Source organism: Mirounga angustirostris, unplaced genomic scaffold (genome assembly GCF_029215605.1).
Source record: "Mirounga angustirostris isolate CCGP_5_RB_7025 unplaced genomic scaffold, mMirAng1.0.hap1 SCAF_4, whole genome shotgun sequence".
Lineage (NCBI taxonomy): Eukaryota > Metazoa > Chordata > Mammalia > Carnivora > Phocidae > Mirounga > Mirounga angustirostris.
The window spans coordinates 170,127,444-170,146,355 of record NW_026991712.1 but is presented as its reverse complement, the minus strand read 5'-3'; the positions used below and the strand labels follow the sequence as shown (position 1 = coordinate 170,146,355).

At 56.9% G+C, this 18,912-nt stretch overlaps 2 protein-coding genes across 2 annotated transcripts; one reads left to right on the top strand and one right to left on the bottom strand.

Moving 5' to 3' along the window:
- The first annotated feature begins 480 nt into the window (after positions 1 to 480).
- TRNP1 (TMF1 regulated nuclear protein 1) lies at positions 481 to 8,965 on the top strand. The gene is made up of 2 exons (XM_045898352.3): positions 481 to 1,602; positions 6,217 to 8,965. Exon 1 carries the CDS (start codon positions 756 to 758, stop codon positions 1,434 to 1,436), a length of 681 nt encoding a protein of 226 aa, XP_045754308.1. The 5' UTR covers positions 481 to 755; the 3' UTR covers positions 1,437 to 1,602; positions 6,217 to 8,965.
- A 1,471-nt stretch (positions 8,966 to 10,436) lies between these two features.
- On the bottom strand, positions 10,437 to 17,695 carry TENT5B (terminal nucleotidyltransferase 5B). The gene is made up of 2 exons (XM_045898351.2): positions 17,237 to 17,695; positions 10,437 to 12,337 (listed from the first exon to the last, which is right to left on the bottom strand). The coding sequence occupies exons 1-2, from the start codon at positions 17,498 to 17,500 to the stop codon at positions 11,318 to 11,320; spliced, it is 1,284 nt and encodes a 427-aa protein (XP_045754307.1). The 5' UTR covers positions 17,501 to 17,695; the 3' UTR covers positions 10,437 to 11,317.
- Positions 17,696 to 18,912: the final 1,217 nt, after the last annotated feature.

The following is an 18,912-nucleotide window of genomic DNA, read 5'->3' as shown; positions in this document are numbered from 1 at the left end:
TTTATCCATTCATCTGTTGAGGGGCATCTCGGCTCTTTCTACAGTTTGGCTATTGTGGACATTGCTGCTATGAACATTGGGGTGCATATGGCCCTTCTTTTCACTACATCTGTGTCTTTGGGGTAAATACCCAGTAGTGCAATTGCTGTGACCCAGGGAGATTGGAGAAGGGGTCCTGGCGAGACTTGTGGCCCAGCCCAGGCAGAACCGATTGGGCCAAGGGGCAGCGTGCCGTAGGGGGAGGAGCACTGCCCAAGGAGTCAAGTCTCCTGAGTTCTAGTCCAGACTCTCACTGGCACACAGTGTGGCCTCAGGCCCCGCCCCACCCTTCGCCGCGAGGTGACTGGAGTCCATGATTTCTAAGCATCATCTACCAGAGCTTATGACTCAGGGACCAGACCAAAGTAGACGCGGTCCTCTTTCCACCCCAAACTGGGGGGGGGAAGGTGGATGGGGACCGGAAGCCTCGGGACGGGGGGCGGGGGGGGCGAGGGCAGAGCTGAACGAAGGACCAGGGACCTGCAGGGTTTGGGCAGGGTCCTGAGAAGGCGGGGCCGCCGAGGCGGGTTCAGGCATGCCAGTCTCTGACTGGCTGTGCTGCCCATCGCTCCGCCCCGTGTGCTATAAGACGCACCCGCCGCGCGCGCGGGGGCTGCCGCTGCATCGCTCTCGCGTGCGCGGCGTCGGTCCTCCCCTCGCGGGGGCAGCTGGCCACACCCGCGGACAGACAGCTGCGGGCCGCCGGGGGGCGGGGGATGCCGGGCTGCCGCATCAGCGCCTGCGGCCCGGGGGCCCAGGAAGGGACCGCGGAACCGGGGTCCCCGCCGCCGCCGCCCCGGGAGCTCCTGTCGTCCCCTCAGCCCTCGCCCCCGACTCCGACCTTGACTCCGACCCCGGCTCAGGTCTCGCCGCCGGCCTACGCGGCCCCGGCGTGGGCGGGCTCGGCGGAGGGGCAGGAGCTGCAGCGCTGGCGCCAGGGCGCTAACGGAGGCGCGGGGGGCACCGGGCCGGCAGGGGGCGCGGCGGCGGCGGCGGGAGCCGGGGGCCGCGCGCTGGAGCTGGCCGAAGCGCGGCGGCGACTGCTGGAGGTGGAGGGCCACCGGCGCCTGGTGTCGGAGCTGGAGAGCCGTGTGCTGCAGCTGCACCGCGTCTTCCTGGCGGCCGAGCTGCGCCTGGCGCACCGCGCCGAGAGCCTGGGCCGCCTCAGCGGCGGCGTGGCGCAGGCCGAGCTCTACCTGGCGGCGCACGGCTCGCGCCTCAAGAAGGGCCCGCGCCGCGGCCGCCGCGGCCGCCCGCCCGCGCTGCTCGCCTCGGCGTTAGGCCTGGGTGGCTGCGTGCCCTGGGGCGCCGGGCGCCTGCGGCGGGGCCACGGCCCCGAGCCCGACTCGCCCTTCCGCCGAAGCCCGCCCCGCGGCCCCGCCTCCCCCCAGCGCTGACCTCAGCGCCGGGACCCCTGGCCACCCCCGACAGGCCATCGCCGAGGGGCCGACCGACGGACTGGGACGTCGGCTGGATGGACGGCGTCACCGACGCGGATGGAAGGACTGATGGACCCCAAGAAGAAACAGTCGGGGGGCCAGGGGCCCAGTAAAGGAGGCTGAGGTGCGGTCTTGGCGGCTGGTGCATCTGAGGGGGCGGGCCGGGGTGGTGCCGGGCCCCGGATCTCCCTTCCCTGGGGCTTCTGGAGTCCGCTGGGTCCCTAATAAAGCTGGCCACTTTGTAACTGTCTCTCCCAGCCCTCCTGGGGAGTGAGATGGTAGCACCAAGTGCCCATTATACTACACTTGATCTTAGCCAAAAGGCCGAGAAGCGATCCAAGTCCCCGTTATAGAGTTGGATAAATTGAAGATGCTCAGATTCCAGGAGGGGTTTGCCCGCAAACTTTTACTAGTTGGAACCTGCACTGACGCAGGCCTCCTCCACGCCCTCCCCCCCCCCACCCCGCTTTGCCTTTCCTGGGTCCATTGTGGCTGTAAGAAGAGCCTTGCCCTTGAGACTGCTGGCTTTCTGGCACTGCCCAGCTCCACACCTTCGGGGAGGACAGAATAATGAGGTCCCAGGATGGGGTGGGGACTGGGCCAACGATGTACCACTGAATTCTCTCCTAAGCCCCTGTTTCCCATTTGAGGGGATGGCATCCCAGAGAGGTTGAGGATTTGTTTCCATCATCCTTAGGCCCGTCCACTTCTAGGAGACAGATCTTTTCTTATGCTCTCAAGCAGTTTTGCCAAGAGTACATCTTGACTTAGATAACCAGGGTGGGGTGTTTAGTAAGTCCCTAACGCCTCACCTGCTCTCCTAGGGGCCCCCCTCCCAACCTGTCTCTAAGATGGCTCTGCCAGGGATGAAGCCAGGTTACATCCTTTAATGGGCCCCAAGGGGGCAGGTATGTCATCTGCTTCTAGAAAGGGGGGCCTTAAAGGGCCAGATCTGGAATGAGATTGACTTCTCTTCCTGTCCACATGCCCTTCAGGAACCCCCACAGCTGTGAATTGCCTGGCTGCTGCTTTGCTGCTCATCTGCTGATTGGACTGCAGCCTCCCTCGTCAGTCCACGAAGTGGTTGTCCTCACTTCTGGGAAGGGCTGTAGTGAGGTTAACACAGGGCAGAGGTCTTCTTCCTCCTTAAGTCACGGAGGAATGCTTTATTCTTTTATTTATTTTTATTTTTATTTTATTTTATTTTTTGCTTATTCTTTTAAATCACACCTACAAACAGGCACTGCTTTTACTGGTGGAGCCAGGAGCTGATTTAAAGTCCTCATTTTACAGAGTGTTAAGGTCACATGCCAGCACTGGACAGAACTAGGTCCCAGTCCTGTGTGTGTCCTTCCCTTGTGTCTCCTCCCTGCCCAGGGGCAGGGCTACAGAGAGCTGTCCAGCCTGTCTGCTGTGTGACCTAGAACAACTCCGCCTCCTCTCTGGGCCAGTGTCCTCAGTCCCTCTCTGAACATAGCTGTCCTTCCTCATGTCAGGGCTTGGAAATAGGGAAAAGAGAATAGGATGAGAACATCAGAGTCCCAGGAATCTGCTTGAATCCTAGAGTTTTGAGGGTCAGGTGCATTGTTCTGAAAGGCAGAGCCCCAAGGGCCCTCCCCCAACTCTCATCAGCCCTTCCTCTTCCTCTCCTCAGGTACCAAACTTTGGGGCTGGTTTCTAACATCCAGGCTTTTCCAAACCCCATTCTGAGCTGGGGAAGGGCAGTCCAGGAGGAGGTCTCAGGGAGTCTGAGAGAGCAGTGAGGGGCCCTGGCATCCTCTGGCCTCCGTGGAGAGGGAGAACCTTCTGAAGCTACTCAGTTCATGCGGGGTCTAGAGGCCCAAAGAGAAAAAGGACTTCCTGGAGGTGACAGGAGCTCAAGCTGCGGCGCTGGGATGCAGCCAGTACTGTTGGTTTTCTGCGTTGTACAGGAGAGAGGCACTTGGTCCAGAGAAGCTTTTAGCTAATGGTGTAAAGTGCTCTGTGCCATCATAGTGTTGCCTTTCTCTGGGATTTATTATCATCAGCTTTGTCCTGATTTGGAGGGGGCAGGGAGTGCGGAATTAGAGATGGCTCTTGCTGGAGAAAGTGATGCATGTGTGTGGGAGATGGAGATTGGTCCTAGTGTCACAGGTGGCTCTGTCCCCCTTCCCCCCTTCTAGATGTCCCACTGCCTCTCACCAAGGGCCTTGACCTGGGGAACACGGTGCTTAGTGACTTGAACCCCAGCTCATAGTTCAGTACTCTGCCCACTACTCCTCGGCCAACTAATAAAAGTCACTTTCCCACCCCTGTCTGGCCCACCCAGCCCCCTCTAGGACGCTCCGTTTTCTCCTCAGTCAACAAACACTGTTATCTACTCAGTCCAGGGGCTCAAGAAGGAGCACTGATTTCAGAGGGGGCTCTTCTCTTACGGGTTCGTGTCCCAGCCCTCCTCCAGGCAGCCTTCCCTGGCAGTCACTATCCCAGGAGACCCTCTGGGGCTGGGCAAGTTGTGTTGTTGGAGGGCTATTTTTAGGCCTTCACAAATAACCATAGACCCTGGACTGGTGACTGACATGCCCCCCACTCCCCGCCTCGTCCCGCCCCGCCCCAGATTCCTGAACACTTTCTTGATGGCCCCAGCCCTGGGGGTCTTGAGAACTTCGATGGCCAGCAGTGAATCTGGGATTTCAGCAAAGGGAAATGAGAACAGGAGCCATCCTTCAGGCCAGCGTTTGGGGCTGGGAGGGAGTTCAGGGTTCTAATTTAGAACTTGCCCCTCCCCTGGATAAGCCCTTCCCTCTTTTGGAGGGCCCTAGCCCAGTGAAGGCGTCTCTGGGCGGCGCCACCAGAGGGCAGTGTGGGGCTGCTTCCCGGGGCGTGGGGGCGTGGCCTGGAGCAGGCTTGGTCCCTGGGGTCCCCGGGGTCCCCGCCCCCGACCAGCCCCCTCCCGTCCTGTCCAGCCTTGCTAGGCCTTGAGTTTTAAGGGTCTGGCGGAACGAGCGGGGCGTGGCGGTCATTCAGAGAAGGGGCGCAAGTTTGGGCCTGTGGTTGGGCCCGGCCCCGGACCCCGGAGGAAGGTCCATCAAGAAAGACTTAACTGCAAAAATGTTGCCCCTGTGGGCGGTCACCGTCTGAGTGAAAGGCTGTAGTCATTTCGCTCCTCAGAGATGTTACACTGATGATTGATCGGAACATCACATTCTGCAGCCACCTGGGGGCCAGGTTGGCTTCCTAGAGATGAAGCTTAAACAGGTCACAGCTACGGTGCCCCAAACCCGTAGTGGGCAGTCTTGAGGAGGCCTCCCCCATCTTTCCCTCCTGCCAGGTCCCTAGAGAAAACCCAGTAGCCCAGGCTTCTCAGAGATAAAAGAGAGGCTCCCTGCTTTACCGCCAGGGGGAGGAGGCACTGGGGAAATTTGGGAGATCTCCAGCCTATTTCTTCCTCCATTAGTCCTTGACCGAACCCTGGCCAGGTTCCTTGGTTCTGGAATATATTAACCACCTCCATGCTGGGCACTGTGCTGAGCACTTTACACCCTTTATCTGTTATAATCCTCCCAGCTACTCTGCAAAGTAGGGGTTATTATCCCCATTTCCATGGATGAGGAAACTGAGGATCAGGTAGGGCAGGTGACTTGCCCAAGGACCTAGAACCTGTAAATGAGGGGTCCTTTAAACATTAGTCTATGTGGCTTTTCATTTATCAGGCTAGTAAGGACTCCATTTGGGGGGTTTCCGGGTTCTTACCCTTTAAGTCTGAGTACCGTGACCCCTGGTCCTCAGATCTGGGAGGGATGTGATGAGATGCTGGAAGGGTGGCAGAAGGTGCACCCCCCTCCCCAATCACCACCACCAAGGTCTGGGCACACCCCCAGAAGCTGGCTCCCCACCCTGGTTGTCTGGGCTCTGGGGGGTGAGTCAGACTGAGTCAGCACATCTGGCTTCCGGCAAGGGCAGGCCAACGATGCTCAGGGCCTGGGCTTGCCTTGGAGGGCTTCCTCCTCTCCCTGCCTACCTGGCTGGAATGTTTGGTGCCAAGGAGAGCAGAGAGCCTTGGATGGCAGAGGAGAAGGAGGACAGACTCCATGGTGGAGGCAGAAAGTGCCCCAAGCTTGGAATAAGACATCTGGGATTCAGTGTTTGCATGTAACTTCTCAGCTGGAAGACCTTGGGCAAATGACTTCCCTTCTCTGGGCCAGTTTCCTGTGTGTGTGTGTGTGTGGTGTGTCTTATTGGGCAACTGGAGAGGAGATAACTTGACTGTTGAATGAGAGGTCACACTAAGCACCTGGCACATAGTGGAGATTCATAAATGTTTGATAGAGCCAATCTGCCTAACCCAGGAGAGACTGCTAGGACAGAGCCCCCAGGCAGCCTGGGCCTTTGCTTCCCCAGAGCATCGCCATATCAGGAATCCCTGGAACCGATCCTCCTTCTCCCCCCTACTGTGGGCCCTGGGGAATTCCATAAGGGGAGAGGTGGAGGAGGGGCAGGCTTTCTTCCCAGGAACATTCCATTCCAGCTGCTCAGACCAATGGGGATCCCAGCCAAGGACAAAGGCCCAAGGGAACCTCTGCTTATCCCAGGAGCCCCCATCCCTTCCAGGGCAGGAGCCAGTGGAACCCTGCTTCATAATATTGCCTGTACCTTCTCTCCACCATGGCCCCTCTTGAGGCAGATGTTGAAGGGTTTGGGTGGGGCTAGGTGGCTGTGGGAAGGAGGTAATTAAAGCTCTTGAAATGATTCTTTCCAGCTCCTCCCAGATCCTCAGAGCCTCCACTCTACCAATCTGGACTCCTGGATTCTGCTCCTGCCCCGGGCATCTCCTTCAGGAAGACGTCCCGCAACCTTACACAACCGAATTGATCCCATACGATCTTGGCACCGTCCTCCCTTCACAGGGGCCTTGCATTCAATGGTAGCAAGGTGCTGGGTTCTGGGGAAGGCGCCTATACTCTGAATCTCCTTATCTAAGCCACATTTGATTTTGGCTGACACTGTATGCTTGGAAATGTTACGACAGGTCCTCTGAGATGCAACCAGATTATTTAAGAAAGCAGCAAACATTCCCAATGTGAAAATGAAAGGGATTTCTTTTAAAATACAGTCGTCGTTCTTAAGTCACAGTGCAGCTGGGGTCCCCATTTTGGTTGATGTCATGGCTTCTCACTCTGACAACGCTGGGAGGCCTATTTGAGGGGAAACGTTGGTCTGAGAAATCCCTGTTTCCCTTCCCCACTGTCCTTGTCCTCTCTGACTAGGGTTGTGCCTGTGGCCCCTCAGAAAGATGATCAGCTGCTGGCTCCAGGGGGAGGGGCACCTCTTTCTCAGGGAGAGGTGGTAGCAACATAAAAATTCAAAGCAAAGTTTTAAATGAAAAAAGGGAGCATATTTATTCAAATATCCTGATAATAAAGGGAAAGGGGGGGGGCACATTTACTCACACACAACCCAGAACTTGTATTCTGCAAAATGAATGTCTATTGACTCAGTCCCCTGATTTATACATTCAGGAAGAATAAATTTCAATAATGTGAGACAAAGGCATGTGATTTTGAGGTTTACTTTGCAAGTGTCCCTACTGCCTTTCCTTTGTGCGTGTCTCTCATGACTCTTTAGGTTGGCAGTTCCCTGAGCAGCTTCCGTGTAGTTTTGGTTGGCAGTCTGGCCCTGTTGACTGACTGGCAGACTGCTTCCCCCTTGATCTGGCTCCAGGCTGCCCCTCTGCACGAAGTCTCCCCCAGTGAAGGATGTGATGAGGGAGCTGGGGGATGGGACTGTGCCCCGAGAAGGTGGCACACACTTGTGATAACATGGTGGCGTGCTGATCCGCGGAGGACTATGTGTGACTGCTGGTGACGACGGGGGCCTGTGTGTCAGTCAGGGCCCCAGCAGGACACAGGGCACCCTCAAACTGGGAAGAGATTTCAAAAGGGATTATTTCCAAAACGGTGGGCTTAAGAACCGACCAAGGGATGGTGCAGCTCTCTGGGGCTAGCAAGAGTGGGGAGCCTTTCCCAGGGGGAGGGGTGCGCCTCGACAGGAGCAGTGGCCTCTGGCTGAGAGATGCAGCCAGCCATGCAGCCTGGTGGGGAGGGAACAGGCGGAATAAACACCCCATTCTCCTCCTTTCCGTCTCCTCTCATTGGCTGAACGCGACAGGAAGGCTGAGAACAAGGGAGCCATTGATGCACAGCCCGCAGAGGTCAGCCTCCCGGGGCTGGAAGCATGGAGACGGGTGGAAAGCGCGGGACATGTCGCTGGCCGAGGGCATGTCTTCTGCTCCCCAAAGTTCACAGCAGTGCCTCTTCTCCCTTTGAGCTCCCCCACCCACCGTGGCCCATAAGGGGCGGGTGGACTGTGGCTGGGGGAGCCCTGTGGGGTGGGAGGGGTGGGCTTTCCTCCCTCAGCTTTCCCCTCTCTGGCTCTGATTCCCAGTTCTTGATTTCTGCCTGTCCTGGCATCTTTTTTTGTTGTTGTTTTTAAAGATTTTATTTATTTATTTGACAGAGAGAGAGAGACAGTGAGAGAGGGAACACAAGCAGGGGGAGTGGGAAAGGGAGAAGCAGGCTTCCCGCTGAGCAGGGAGCCCGATGCGGGGCTCGATCCCAGGACCCTGGGATCATGACCTGAGCCGAAGGCAGACGCTTAACGACTGAGCCACCCAGGCGCCCCTGTCCTGGCATCTTAAGACGGCTGCAGGAACTGTCCCTGCGAGAACAATGCCGGCCACTGAGTCACTGTTTTTCTCACACCCAGAAACCCTGCAGCACCCCCAAACACGCCCACAGGCATACCTGCTGCCACCATGGGCCTCTGACGTAGTCACCACCAGCCACGGCTGGTGTCGTGTACATCAAGAAAATATACCCTCGCCACACTGCTATGCCGCCCTAGGCCTCCACAAAATGGTAAATGCACAGAAGCACAAAGGGTCGCATGCCAAATGTGCCCCGCCACAAACACGTACAGGACACGCAGGGGCCGGAGGGCGCAGGGGTTAACAGGAATGGCCCTGGAGCCAGCCACACCTGTTCGACCTCTCTGGCACCAGCTTCCTTGTCTGTAAAGTGGAAATAATAACCGCTCTTCTCTCAAGGATGAAGTGAGAGGTAGTGACCGTGAGGACTTGGGCTTAGTGCCTGGCCTGGAGTGAGACTCCAGAAATGGCAGCCCGGGCTGGGACCTCGTGGCTCACGCTCTCCTACATCTCACGCCCGTGCGTGTTGCAGACCAGCAGTGGCGAGCGCACACGACTGTGCCAGGCGAGCCAGACACCCTCAGGCACACGTGTCCCCCCAGCCATGCCTGCTGAGAGCATGTGCCCATCAGCAGATTCCTTCTGCCCAGAAGCTCTTTCCCCAGACATCGCAGGGCTTGCTAGTCACTGCCTTTGTGTCTTTGTTGGATCAAATGTCACCCTTTGGATGAGGTTCACCCTTTTTTTTTTTTTTAAGATTTTATTTATTTATTTGAGAGAGAGAGAGAGCATGAGAGGGGGGAGGGGCAGAGGGAGAAGCAGACTCCCCGCCGAGCAGGGAGCCCGATGCGGGACTCGATCCAGGGACTCCAGGATCATGACCTGAGCCGAAGGCAGTTGCTTAACCAACTGAGCCACCCAGGCACCCCTCACCCTGACTTTTTAAAGTCACATACCCCAGCACTTCCAATCCCTTACCCTCCCACATACTTTTAAGCATCACTGACCTTATAAGACCACATCATTTAGTTTATTTTCTGTCTACCGTATTAGAGTGTAATCTTCGAAAGAGTCGGGAATCTTGGTCTTTTGTTTGCCGATGTATTCCAGCTCCTACAGGGCTCGCTGGCACACGGTGGGCTGAACGCAGTGTATACACACATCCTGTGGGTGTCTAGCTTTCTTACGTTCTGAAACAAGCACATCCAGGTGAACCCGACTGCCCACCCCAGCAGGCTAAACCTGCATGCTTTATATACTGCAAACGTCCCCTCATGCCCACATCAGGAGCTGGGAGAAACAATTTCTTCCAGGCCCCTAGCTGGGTGGGCACAACCAGGGTATGGGGGGGGCTGTTTTCAGTCACCAAGCCAAGAAAGTCTTTCCACTCACCTTTCTAGCCCTTTTGAGCCCTGCAGGAACTCACTGAGCAGGTGAGGTGGACCGACTCACCCAGTCACCTGGGGGCTCCTCTGAGGCCTTGTTTTTTTCAGCTAGGCTGGAACCATCAAAGCCACCACTTCAGAAACCACTAATGAGGTGAAATATGTTAAGGGCTTTGCCATCCGTGGATCAAAGGGGCTGGGTAAACAGTGGGCAGCGTCCAGGCCAGTGACTGGCTGATGCCCCAAGGGAAGAGCTCCCCGAGAGCCTGGCATGGCCCCAGCTAGGTTTGGAAAGGAACGACCCTGCCCCTCTAGGGGACCTGTTTAGAGCAGGCCAGAGTGTGCCCATCAGCACTTGGGAGTAAGAGAGGGAACCAGAGGATTGATGGAACCTCCCTCCCAGGTAGGGAGGCCAAACCTGGGCTCTTGCTCTGGAGGATGCTAGAAGTTCCCCAGTCTCAGCTGCCACTACTGAAGGGGTCTCCAATTCACATTCAGCTTGTCTTCTACCTGCTTCCTGAGAAAGAGTGGGGTTGGGTGGGCAGAGCTGGGGTCAAGCAGCCCTGAGCACTGGAGTGTTAGGCTAAGCCCAGGGTCATCAGGACTTCAGGTAGGAAATACTGAAATATTTACTCTTTAACAAGAGACTTGCTGAGGCAATTTGCAGGTATATGTCCCACGTGTAGACCTGCGCTCCTGGCACAGTTCTCCAGCCGGGGCTGGTGTTGAGGGAAGGAGGAGCAACTCCCCAGCCATAGCCCAGGATTCAGACACCAAGCCACCCAAATGTCCCTGCCCCACAATGCAGGCCAGGCGCAGGCTGGGAGAGGCAGCCGGGGCCCCCACAACCATGGACGGTCCTTCCCCAGGAGAAATCATGGTGCTAGGTTTAGTGTAGACAATCTTTATTGGCAGGTGTTAAGAGTGCAAAATGGTGACAAATCCAGAGGGATGGGAGAGGAGGTTGGGCATGGTTCCCTTCCTCCAAGTGAAGACCCTGTAACCAGGTCAGTGGGGTGGGAGCACTTGACTGTGGCCACTTTGGGCCCAGCACTCTTCGAAAAACAAGCTCCTAGGCAGAGGGATCCTCACAACACAGGGGAAGGGAGCAACACCCCAGAAGGGGCATGGGCCGTGTCCTACCCCTGGCAGCTTGGCTTCTGCTCACCCACACACCTTGACAGCTTGGGGTAGGGGTGTTTGGGAATTGAGCTAAACCTATCCCTCTGCAAACCCAGGTAGCCGCCTCCCGCCTCAGTTTCCCTCCTCCCAGTGATTAGTCAGGTTGGATCGCCAGGCCCTGTTAAGGGTCTGGCCCAACCCAGAGTGAGTAGTTCCTATAACATACCAAAATTTAGGCGTCGTGTGGGCTGCAGGCCTTCCGAGGCTGCTGGGATCACAGTGGGCTGGCCTTACCCAAAAAGACCCTTTCTTGGCCACAGAAATCAGCCTAAGATGATGAGCATTGAGGCTACCACCCCAAACAAGCTTTGTCTCCTGAAGGCCACTGACCCCCAAGACAAACGGCCCCTGCACCCCACCATATGCTGGTCCAAAAGTGGGGTGCAATAACCCAAAGGTCTATCAATACCAGGGCGGGGGGCTCACTCGGGGATGGGCGGGGTCTGGTCTGTTCAGTCCAAGGCCCAACCCTGCAGCAGTGCTGGGCCACTCAGCACAGGCTGCCTATCTCTGGTCACACCCCCTGCACGCTTGTGGAGGCCCCACTCCATCGGGGAAGGCCCAGTACCTTCCGGCCAGGGTCTGAGTCAGTTACAAGGCAGCCAGGTGGGATAGGAGTGGGCCCGAGCCAGCAGAGGCTGCATGGGAGTCACGTAGTAACTGACCGTGGCAGGCACGACCCCGTCGGGGCCTGGGGGGCGCCAGGCCAGGGCGGCCGCGGCAGCCGGGCCCTGCTCGGCCAGCGCCTGGAGCGCGAGCGTGGCGATGAGGTCCAGCGTCTGGCGCCGCTCGTGGCTCATGAGGCACACGGTGCTCTCATTGACCACCCAGTGCAGCGTCACCAGGCAGGCGTAGCGGCGGGCCGAGTCGGCCCCGCTGAAATGGGCCTCCAGGTAGCGCTCCAGCGTGCGCCGCTGCTCCACCACGTCTGGGAAGTCGATGAAGAAGCGGGAGCACATGTACCGTTGCAGGGCGCGCACGTCGGTGCTGGGCCGCGGCCTGAAGCCCCGCACCAGGAGGTGGCAGTACTTGAGGAGGCCGCCACCGCGGATCTCCTCGGGGCTGCGCGTGGCGATGACGCGGTGCCGCAGGTGGTCCAGGGCCTCGGCAAAGTCCCCGTACAAGCTCTCACCGGTGACCGTTGGGTGGAAGGCCTCAGACATGGGCGTGGATGAGCACTGGCCAAAGAGCAGCAGCGAGTCCAGGATGATCTGGAAGGAGTCTACACTGAACTCAAACTGGCGCCTGACCGAGTCCACAAACTTGAGCTCCACATTCTTGCCGCTCTTGTTGGACAGCGAGATGAGGCTCCAGCGGTCCGTGTCCGTGCACACTTTCACCAGCTTCTGCACGTACGCCTCCTTGAGCGTCAGGGGCGTGATCTTGGCCCGGTTCACACCGGCCGGCAGGAAGTCCAGCAGGCAGGCTAGGACCACCTCCTTGGTCAGCTGGAAGGACGCCTCGCTGCGCAGGTCCACGCGGAACACCAGGTCCAGGTCCTTGTAGCCCAGGCCACTCTCAGGGTGCAGCACGTGGCTGGCCGCGGAGCCGTGTAGCCGCACGCCCAGCACGTGTAGTCCCCGCTCCTCCAGGCGGCTGCGGACCACCTGCAGAAGACACGGCAGGACCGAGAGGGGTCAGGGGCTGGGCTCCCATGTAATCATCACACCAACATCAACCACGGTGACCACTTCGCAGCTGTCATGCCTTTGGAAAGTAGTTCAACCCTCTAAAGCTTTGATTTCCTAATCTGGAGAATGGCTCGTTTGGAGGAAAGACTCGGACAGAACAGCACAAATGACAGCAAACACATACATAGAATTTACTAGATGCCAGGTCCTGATCTAAGCAGTTTATACATTAGGATATAAACGCTCACAATTACCTACGCTATGAGGTAGGTCCTATTATTCCCATTTTACCGATGGAGAAATAGAAGCCCAGAGGGGCCAAGCAACTTCCCCAAGGTCACACAGCTGGTGAATTAAACTCAGAGTTCAGGTCTTACCCGCTACGCTATTCTACCTCTCTAAAACTGCAAGTAAAACACTTCATTTTGCACCAGGCATGCTAACTGCTCAGATGTGTTAGGAATGTAATTGCAGTCCACATGGATTGCTACATTAACCCTCACAATAATCCTGTATTTGGGCATTATTTTCCCAATTTACAGATGGGGGACCAGAGGCACAGAGAGGTTAAGAAACATGTCCAAGGTCAGAGAGTAGCCAGGTGGAGACTGAACCCAGGCCAGTTAGATTCTCCAGTCCATGTGTGCTCTTTTGACTAGGACATATTCAGCTTAATTCATCTTTACAAGGACCCTGTGAAGCAAATGTTGCACTTGTTTTAGAGCTGAGGAAACTGAGGTTTGCAGTGGTGAGACCCCTGAGATTCGAGGTGGGGGCATTAAGAAGTGGTGGGCCTGGCAGTGAAAACCCAGACCCTTTCTGCTCTTGGGACAGGAGGTGGGTGATCATCTCAGGAAGCACTCAGTGCCCAACCCAAGTGGGAAGAGATGCAGCAGACCCTGTCTGCTGACACGGGAACATGACCAGCAAACTGACCGGTCATCTTGAATCTGTTCCTTTGGCCAGAGGCATCTCTCTGGGCCTAGGACCATGTGGGGAGAAGAAAGGAGCTGGGCCCAGACAACTGGGCCCAGTTTTCTCAGCAACCCAGCGTACTTCAGGCACCATCCTGAAAGTGACCAGGCAGCATTCCTGCCCTGAGTGATTCTGCAACCCCGCCTTGCTGCCAAGTCAGCGCCCAGGACTGGGCTGGGCTGCCCTCCTCGCTTCTCAGGGAATTACTGCAAAGAATGCACTTAAGTGCTGAGGAGGCAAGCCACAGTGGGGCAATCTGAGGCGGGCGGCTCCCTCTAGGAAGGCTTCCGGGAGGAGGACCCAGACTAGGGGAAGGTATTGTAATGGCTACAGGGGTAAGCAACTGGCCATCAGGAACATGGCGGGGAGGAGCTGGGGGGGGGGGGGGCGGGCGGGGAGGGAATATCAGTTAGGCACCTATTGAACATCTGGACGTTCTCACCAGAATCTATGGGGAATAGATCTTTTTTTTTGTTTTCTCTTTTTAAAGATTTTATTTTTAAGTAATCTCTACACCCCACATGGAACTCCAACTCCCAACCTTCAGATCAAAAGTTGCATGCTCCATTGACTGAGCCAGCCAAGCACTCTGATGGGGGACAGCTCTTTATGATCTCCAAGTTATAGATGGGGAAACCAAGGCTCACAGGAGTGTCATCATCTGCCTGAGATCATGTAGAGGTGCCTTCAAATCCAGGTGTGGCTGACTCTCTTCCCATCACATTGCCATCCCAGGGTTTAGAAGGAGCAGAGACCAGGAACTAGGGTTCTAATCCCCCCTCTCAAAACTTCAAAGTGAGGGCGACCCTCCAGTCACTGAAGCCCAGAGTCAAGGTAGTTAGGAATGGGAAGGTGGAGGTTGGGAGATGCCTTGGCCAGACAGACAGGGGAAGCTGGAGGTAAGGGGCCAGTGGCTACAGTCCGGCCTGTGGGACTTCTGACCCACACCCTGGCAGTGGGCAGCTGTGCCCATGTAGGCCAAGGAGAGAAGCAGGCAAGACCTTGTCCCAAGGACCCTACCAGACTTGCAGAGCAGGCCAGCCCCTTCCCCAGGTCCCAGTAGAGCTGACTGAGCCTCACTCAGTGCCAGCTCCAGCTCCCAGGGTGCTGCTCACCCCAGGGCATGGCTCCGGGCCTGCTGGGTAGGTGGCAGTGCCCTTGGTAAGTGGCCTGCGTCAGGCCGTGGGGCCGGCTGTGTCAGCCAGCCGGCAGCTGTTGTCTCTCCCAGGTGTGACTGCAGCCGGCTTGGCAGGGCACCCCAGACACCACCACACCCAAAGACTGCAGGGCAGCTTGGAGCCTCCTGAATCAGACTTTCCAGCCATGCGGGGGCAGTGGCTGCACCCTCCTTTCTTCTGTGCCAAGGGCCTCCCCAGAATCACTCTCTTCCTGGGCCACTGCCGAGACCTTCAGGGGGACTGTAGGTGCTATCAGCCAGCAGGCTTACAGAACTCGAATCTGGAGCTGCCTGATGCATGCCCTCTGGCTGCAGCTAGAGAGATCAGATTGTCTAATTCAATTCCTGGGCCCAGAGAGGGCAAAGGACTTATCCAAGGTCACACAGCCAAGAAGTGGCTGAACTTAATTAGAACCAGGCCTCCCAGAGCTATGGGCAGGGGACCCTCCTGTAGGACCTCATTCTCCTGTAGGACCTCTCCTACAGGAGAATGGGTCCCTCTAGCTCAGGTCCAAGCAACAATAGCATCTCTAGCTGCTCAGATTGCTGCTGCAGGCAAAGTCTTATGGGGGTACAGAGGAAGAAAGGTTCTAATTCTTGAATCATGGACAACCAGCATCCTCCACTACACGCACCTCCCTCTACCCACCCCCCCAGGCACCCCCAACCTCTGCACATAGCCAGCATGGATGCCCCTCATCCCCATGCACACCAAGCACCGCTATCCATGCCCCATACACACCCAGCACCCTCACCACAGTTTGTGAAGCTGCCAGCAGCAGATCCCCGCCAGGAGATGGACTTTCTTCCCTGGGGATGCAATTGTACAGGCCAGGTGAAGGTACCTGTTCCCTTTGGATTCTGGAAGCTGAAAGGGTGTGGGAGAGTAGTCCAACCCATCAGCATGGAAAAGATGGGGACACTGGGCCCAGCAAAGGGAACAGACAATAGTCCAGGCCCTGAAGCCGGATGTCTGACCTCCCAGGCTAGCTCTGAAGTCTCCACTCCCTCTCCCCACCACAGCCAGCTGCTCCCTGCTCTGTGATATCTTTGACCCGAATCCAGGAGAACACTGTACTATTATGGCCTTGTAAAGTCAGCTCCTAATGGCCTGCAGTCTCCACCACCTGGCGGGAGCACCTCGAGGGCAGAGACGCTGGGTCCCAGTCACATCTATAGCTCTGGTATCCCAAATAGGACTTGACAAAGAGCAGACACCAGTAAAGGCAGTTGGGCAGGGACTTCCCCTCCAGAGCACCCTTTGTCCCTGATGAGGGGTTTCCACATTGGGCTCCTCCTTCCCCTATGTCTGGGACAACAGTCCTGGAGATACAGCAACTGGGGCCGCAAGGCTGACCTGAGTGTCCTGGGGAGGAAAGCCTCAACTGGTTTCCTAATTACCCCATGACAGCGGGCAGCCGAGGAATGCCTCAGTGAGCACCACTGGGGCTTCGGGTGAGTCAGCCCTGGGGAATCTGCCCCCACCCCCTCCCATTCCCTTGGAGGGAGGGCGAGGTAATCCCTTAGCAGACACCCCTCCTCCTCAGTGGAGACTGAGACAGAAGGAGGCAGGGGAGTGGCCTGCTTCATTAGCTTCTGCGGATAACTCCCGAGAAAGAAAGTCCATCTACTGGTAGGAATACACAGGAATTGTGGCTGGATTTTCTGGTTTTTATCAGAAGACTTCCCTAAGACTTAGAAGTTGAGTCTAACAGCTGGGGGAAGGGGCAGGAAACCTTGAGCCTACAGCAGGTGGCTCCCAGGAAGACTCATGATGCTCCCGGTTTGATTTTCACCTCTTTAGGTAATCTTAGGTAGCTCACGGCCCCTTTTAGAGCCTCAGCTTCCCCAGTCACAAAATGGGTACAATAATTACTATATTCTGGCATTTCAGAGTATGCCAGCACCTAGGTTATACAGAAGAAAGAGCAATTTGAGAGGTGCTGAAAGTTAGGTAAAGGGAAAAGGGAGTCTGAGGAAGGGGAGAGGGCTACCAGAATTCTCTTTTCCTGCTCCTCAGGAGACACCAGGGCCAGCCTTCATTTCCAATTTTGGGGAAAGGGAGAAACACCTAAACTGGACACCTGATGTCGCCCTCCAGCATGCAGGCACCAGATCTGGCTTGGTGCTTAGTTAATCTCCTCCTGCCACAACCCAGCTGAGAGGGACCGAGTCCTTATTGGGATTTCTTGGCTTTTCCACTTAGCCACGGGTCTCTTGAGCCAAGGGCTGTGGAAGCACAGGACAAAGTCTGCCCCTAGAACCTTGAGAGAGGGAAGGGGTGTGTGTTGGGGGGGGGGCGCTAGGGCCAACGATGAAGATTTGGGGATGAAAAAAAACCTATTTTGAACCCAAACAGGCACACCTACCCACCCAGGACTGCCTGGTATCTTTAGTCTGAGCAGGCAGGGCTGTTCTCTCTCCAGCCTCCCCACCCCGCGCACCACCGCAGCCAAGTCCTTCCCCATTCTCCTCCCATTTCCTAGCTAGGGCCAGGGTGAATGGAATCGGGCTCTCCAGAGGCAGAAGGGAAAGCCAAGTGGGGAGGGAGCATGGTCTACTATCCATGCTCGTGCGATTTAGTTCCAGTCCCTGTCCCTCTCTAAGCCTCATTTTCCCTACCAGTCCAGAGAATCGAACAGACTCTGGGTTCCTCCGAGCACAAGAACCTCAGGCAGGCTGGAGACCCCATAACCCCCTCTCCCCTCCCAGGGCCCGCTCACCTGCACAATCTGCCGGGGCTGCACGCTCAGAGTGGGGAAGTTGCCGCGCCCGTGAATGGGAATCGGTTCGCTCAGGAGCGCGTCCAGTCGCTTCACCTGTGGCCAGCCTAGCCCACTCAGGTGCCGTCCGAGGGAGGCCGATGAGGCCTCCGGGTCGGGGCCGCCGCCTCCCGGGGCGGCCGTGGCCACCGCCGAGGCCGCGGCCGTTCCCACCTGCGCAGCTGCCTGGTCCGGGCTCTCAGCTCCACTCTCCGACAGCATCATCAGCCCGGCCCCGGGGCCCCGACGGCAGAAACCGGGGGGTTGGCTAAGGGGAGAAGGGCAGGGAGAGCGGCTGGGCCGGGGCCAAGGCGAGAGGCGCGGCTGCAGGGACCGGGTGGCAGCGACGGCGAGGCAAACTCAGGGCACACCTCCGACGGCGACGACCAACCGACCCTAGAGCCTGTAACCCAGGGCCCAGCGGACTCTTATAGGCCGCGGGCGACATGCCCATTGGTCCAGACAGCTGTCACACAGTGGGAGCGCCCCGCCTCTCGACCCCCCTGCCATTGGTCAGCAGAGCTTTGCACGTGAGTTACTTGTCGCCAAGGAGATTCCGATTGGCTGGCTGGCACGCCCCTGCCCCGCCCCCCTGCGTCCCCTGAATTCCCTCCTTTGGTCCTTAAAGAACTTCTGTTCTCAGTGATTGGCCCGGGCGGAGGCAGGCCTAGACTTAAAGGGACTGCGCCCTCCAGGGGCACGCGGGAGGGAAGTGACCTGTGGAGTTTGTAGCGGAGTTGGACCACTAAGAAGTTCCAGGGTTCCTTTTGGCGCTGGAAGAAATTTGGAAGTCGCCTGGCCTGGTCCTCGTCATCCGCTATTTTCAGAAGCCCAGAGAGACTGCGCCGCTGGTTCAAACTCCACACAGCGCTCCTCCTGCTCTTCCAGAATCAAGGAAAGGTAACAAACTCTGTGTATACCGAGGTAGATACTATTTAACGCCCTCTTGATTGGCCCTTGTCAACCACAGCCTCGCCAGCGTTAACGTTCCTCTTGAGGGGAGGGGACACTGTTCAGAGAGGGGGCGTGACTCCCTCAAGGTTACACAGCAAATGAGTTGGGGCCCCGGTGCTGAACCCGGGCCATAGAATCTGGCGCATGCTCTTTCCATTACATTTGTGCAGACCCAGGGCCTTTACGGGGCTGGAGGATGGAGGGCAGCTGGAAATGGGGAGTTGGTTTTCCTCACCCAGCGGCTTGGGCCCCTCTGCAGCCCCTTCTGGTAGGGGCTTCCTAAACAGCTGGTGGAAGTCTTTCCGGCCAGCCTCTCAGCTTGATCAGGTCCTGTGTGCCCCCAGGCAAGTCACTAGCCGCTCTGAGCCAGTTTCCTTTTCGGTCCCAGAGAAGATGTTCAATAATATTTTTTAAATTTTGATTGGATTACTTATAGTTGGCAAAAACATTTTCATATATTCTGTTGAAATAATATGTTTACATGTTTTTCTTTCCCACTTTACAGAGCCTAGAGGGATGAGACTTATTATTACTTTTGAATTCACTTTTTCTTCTGATTTTTTAAAAAAGATTTTATTTATTTATTTGACAGAGAGAGACACAACGAGAGAGGGTACACAAGCAGGGGGAGTGGGAGAGGGAGAAGCAGGCTTCCCGCTGAGCAGGGAGTCCGATACGGGGCT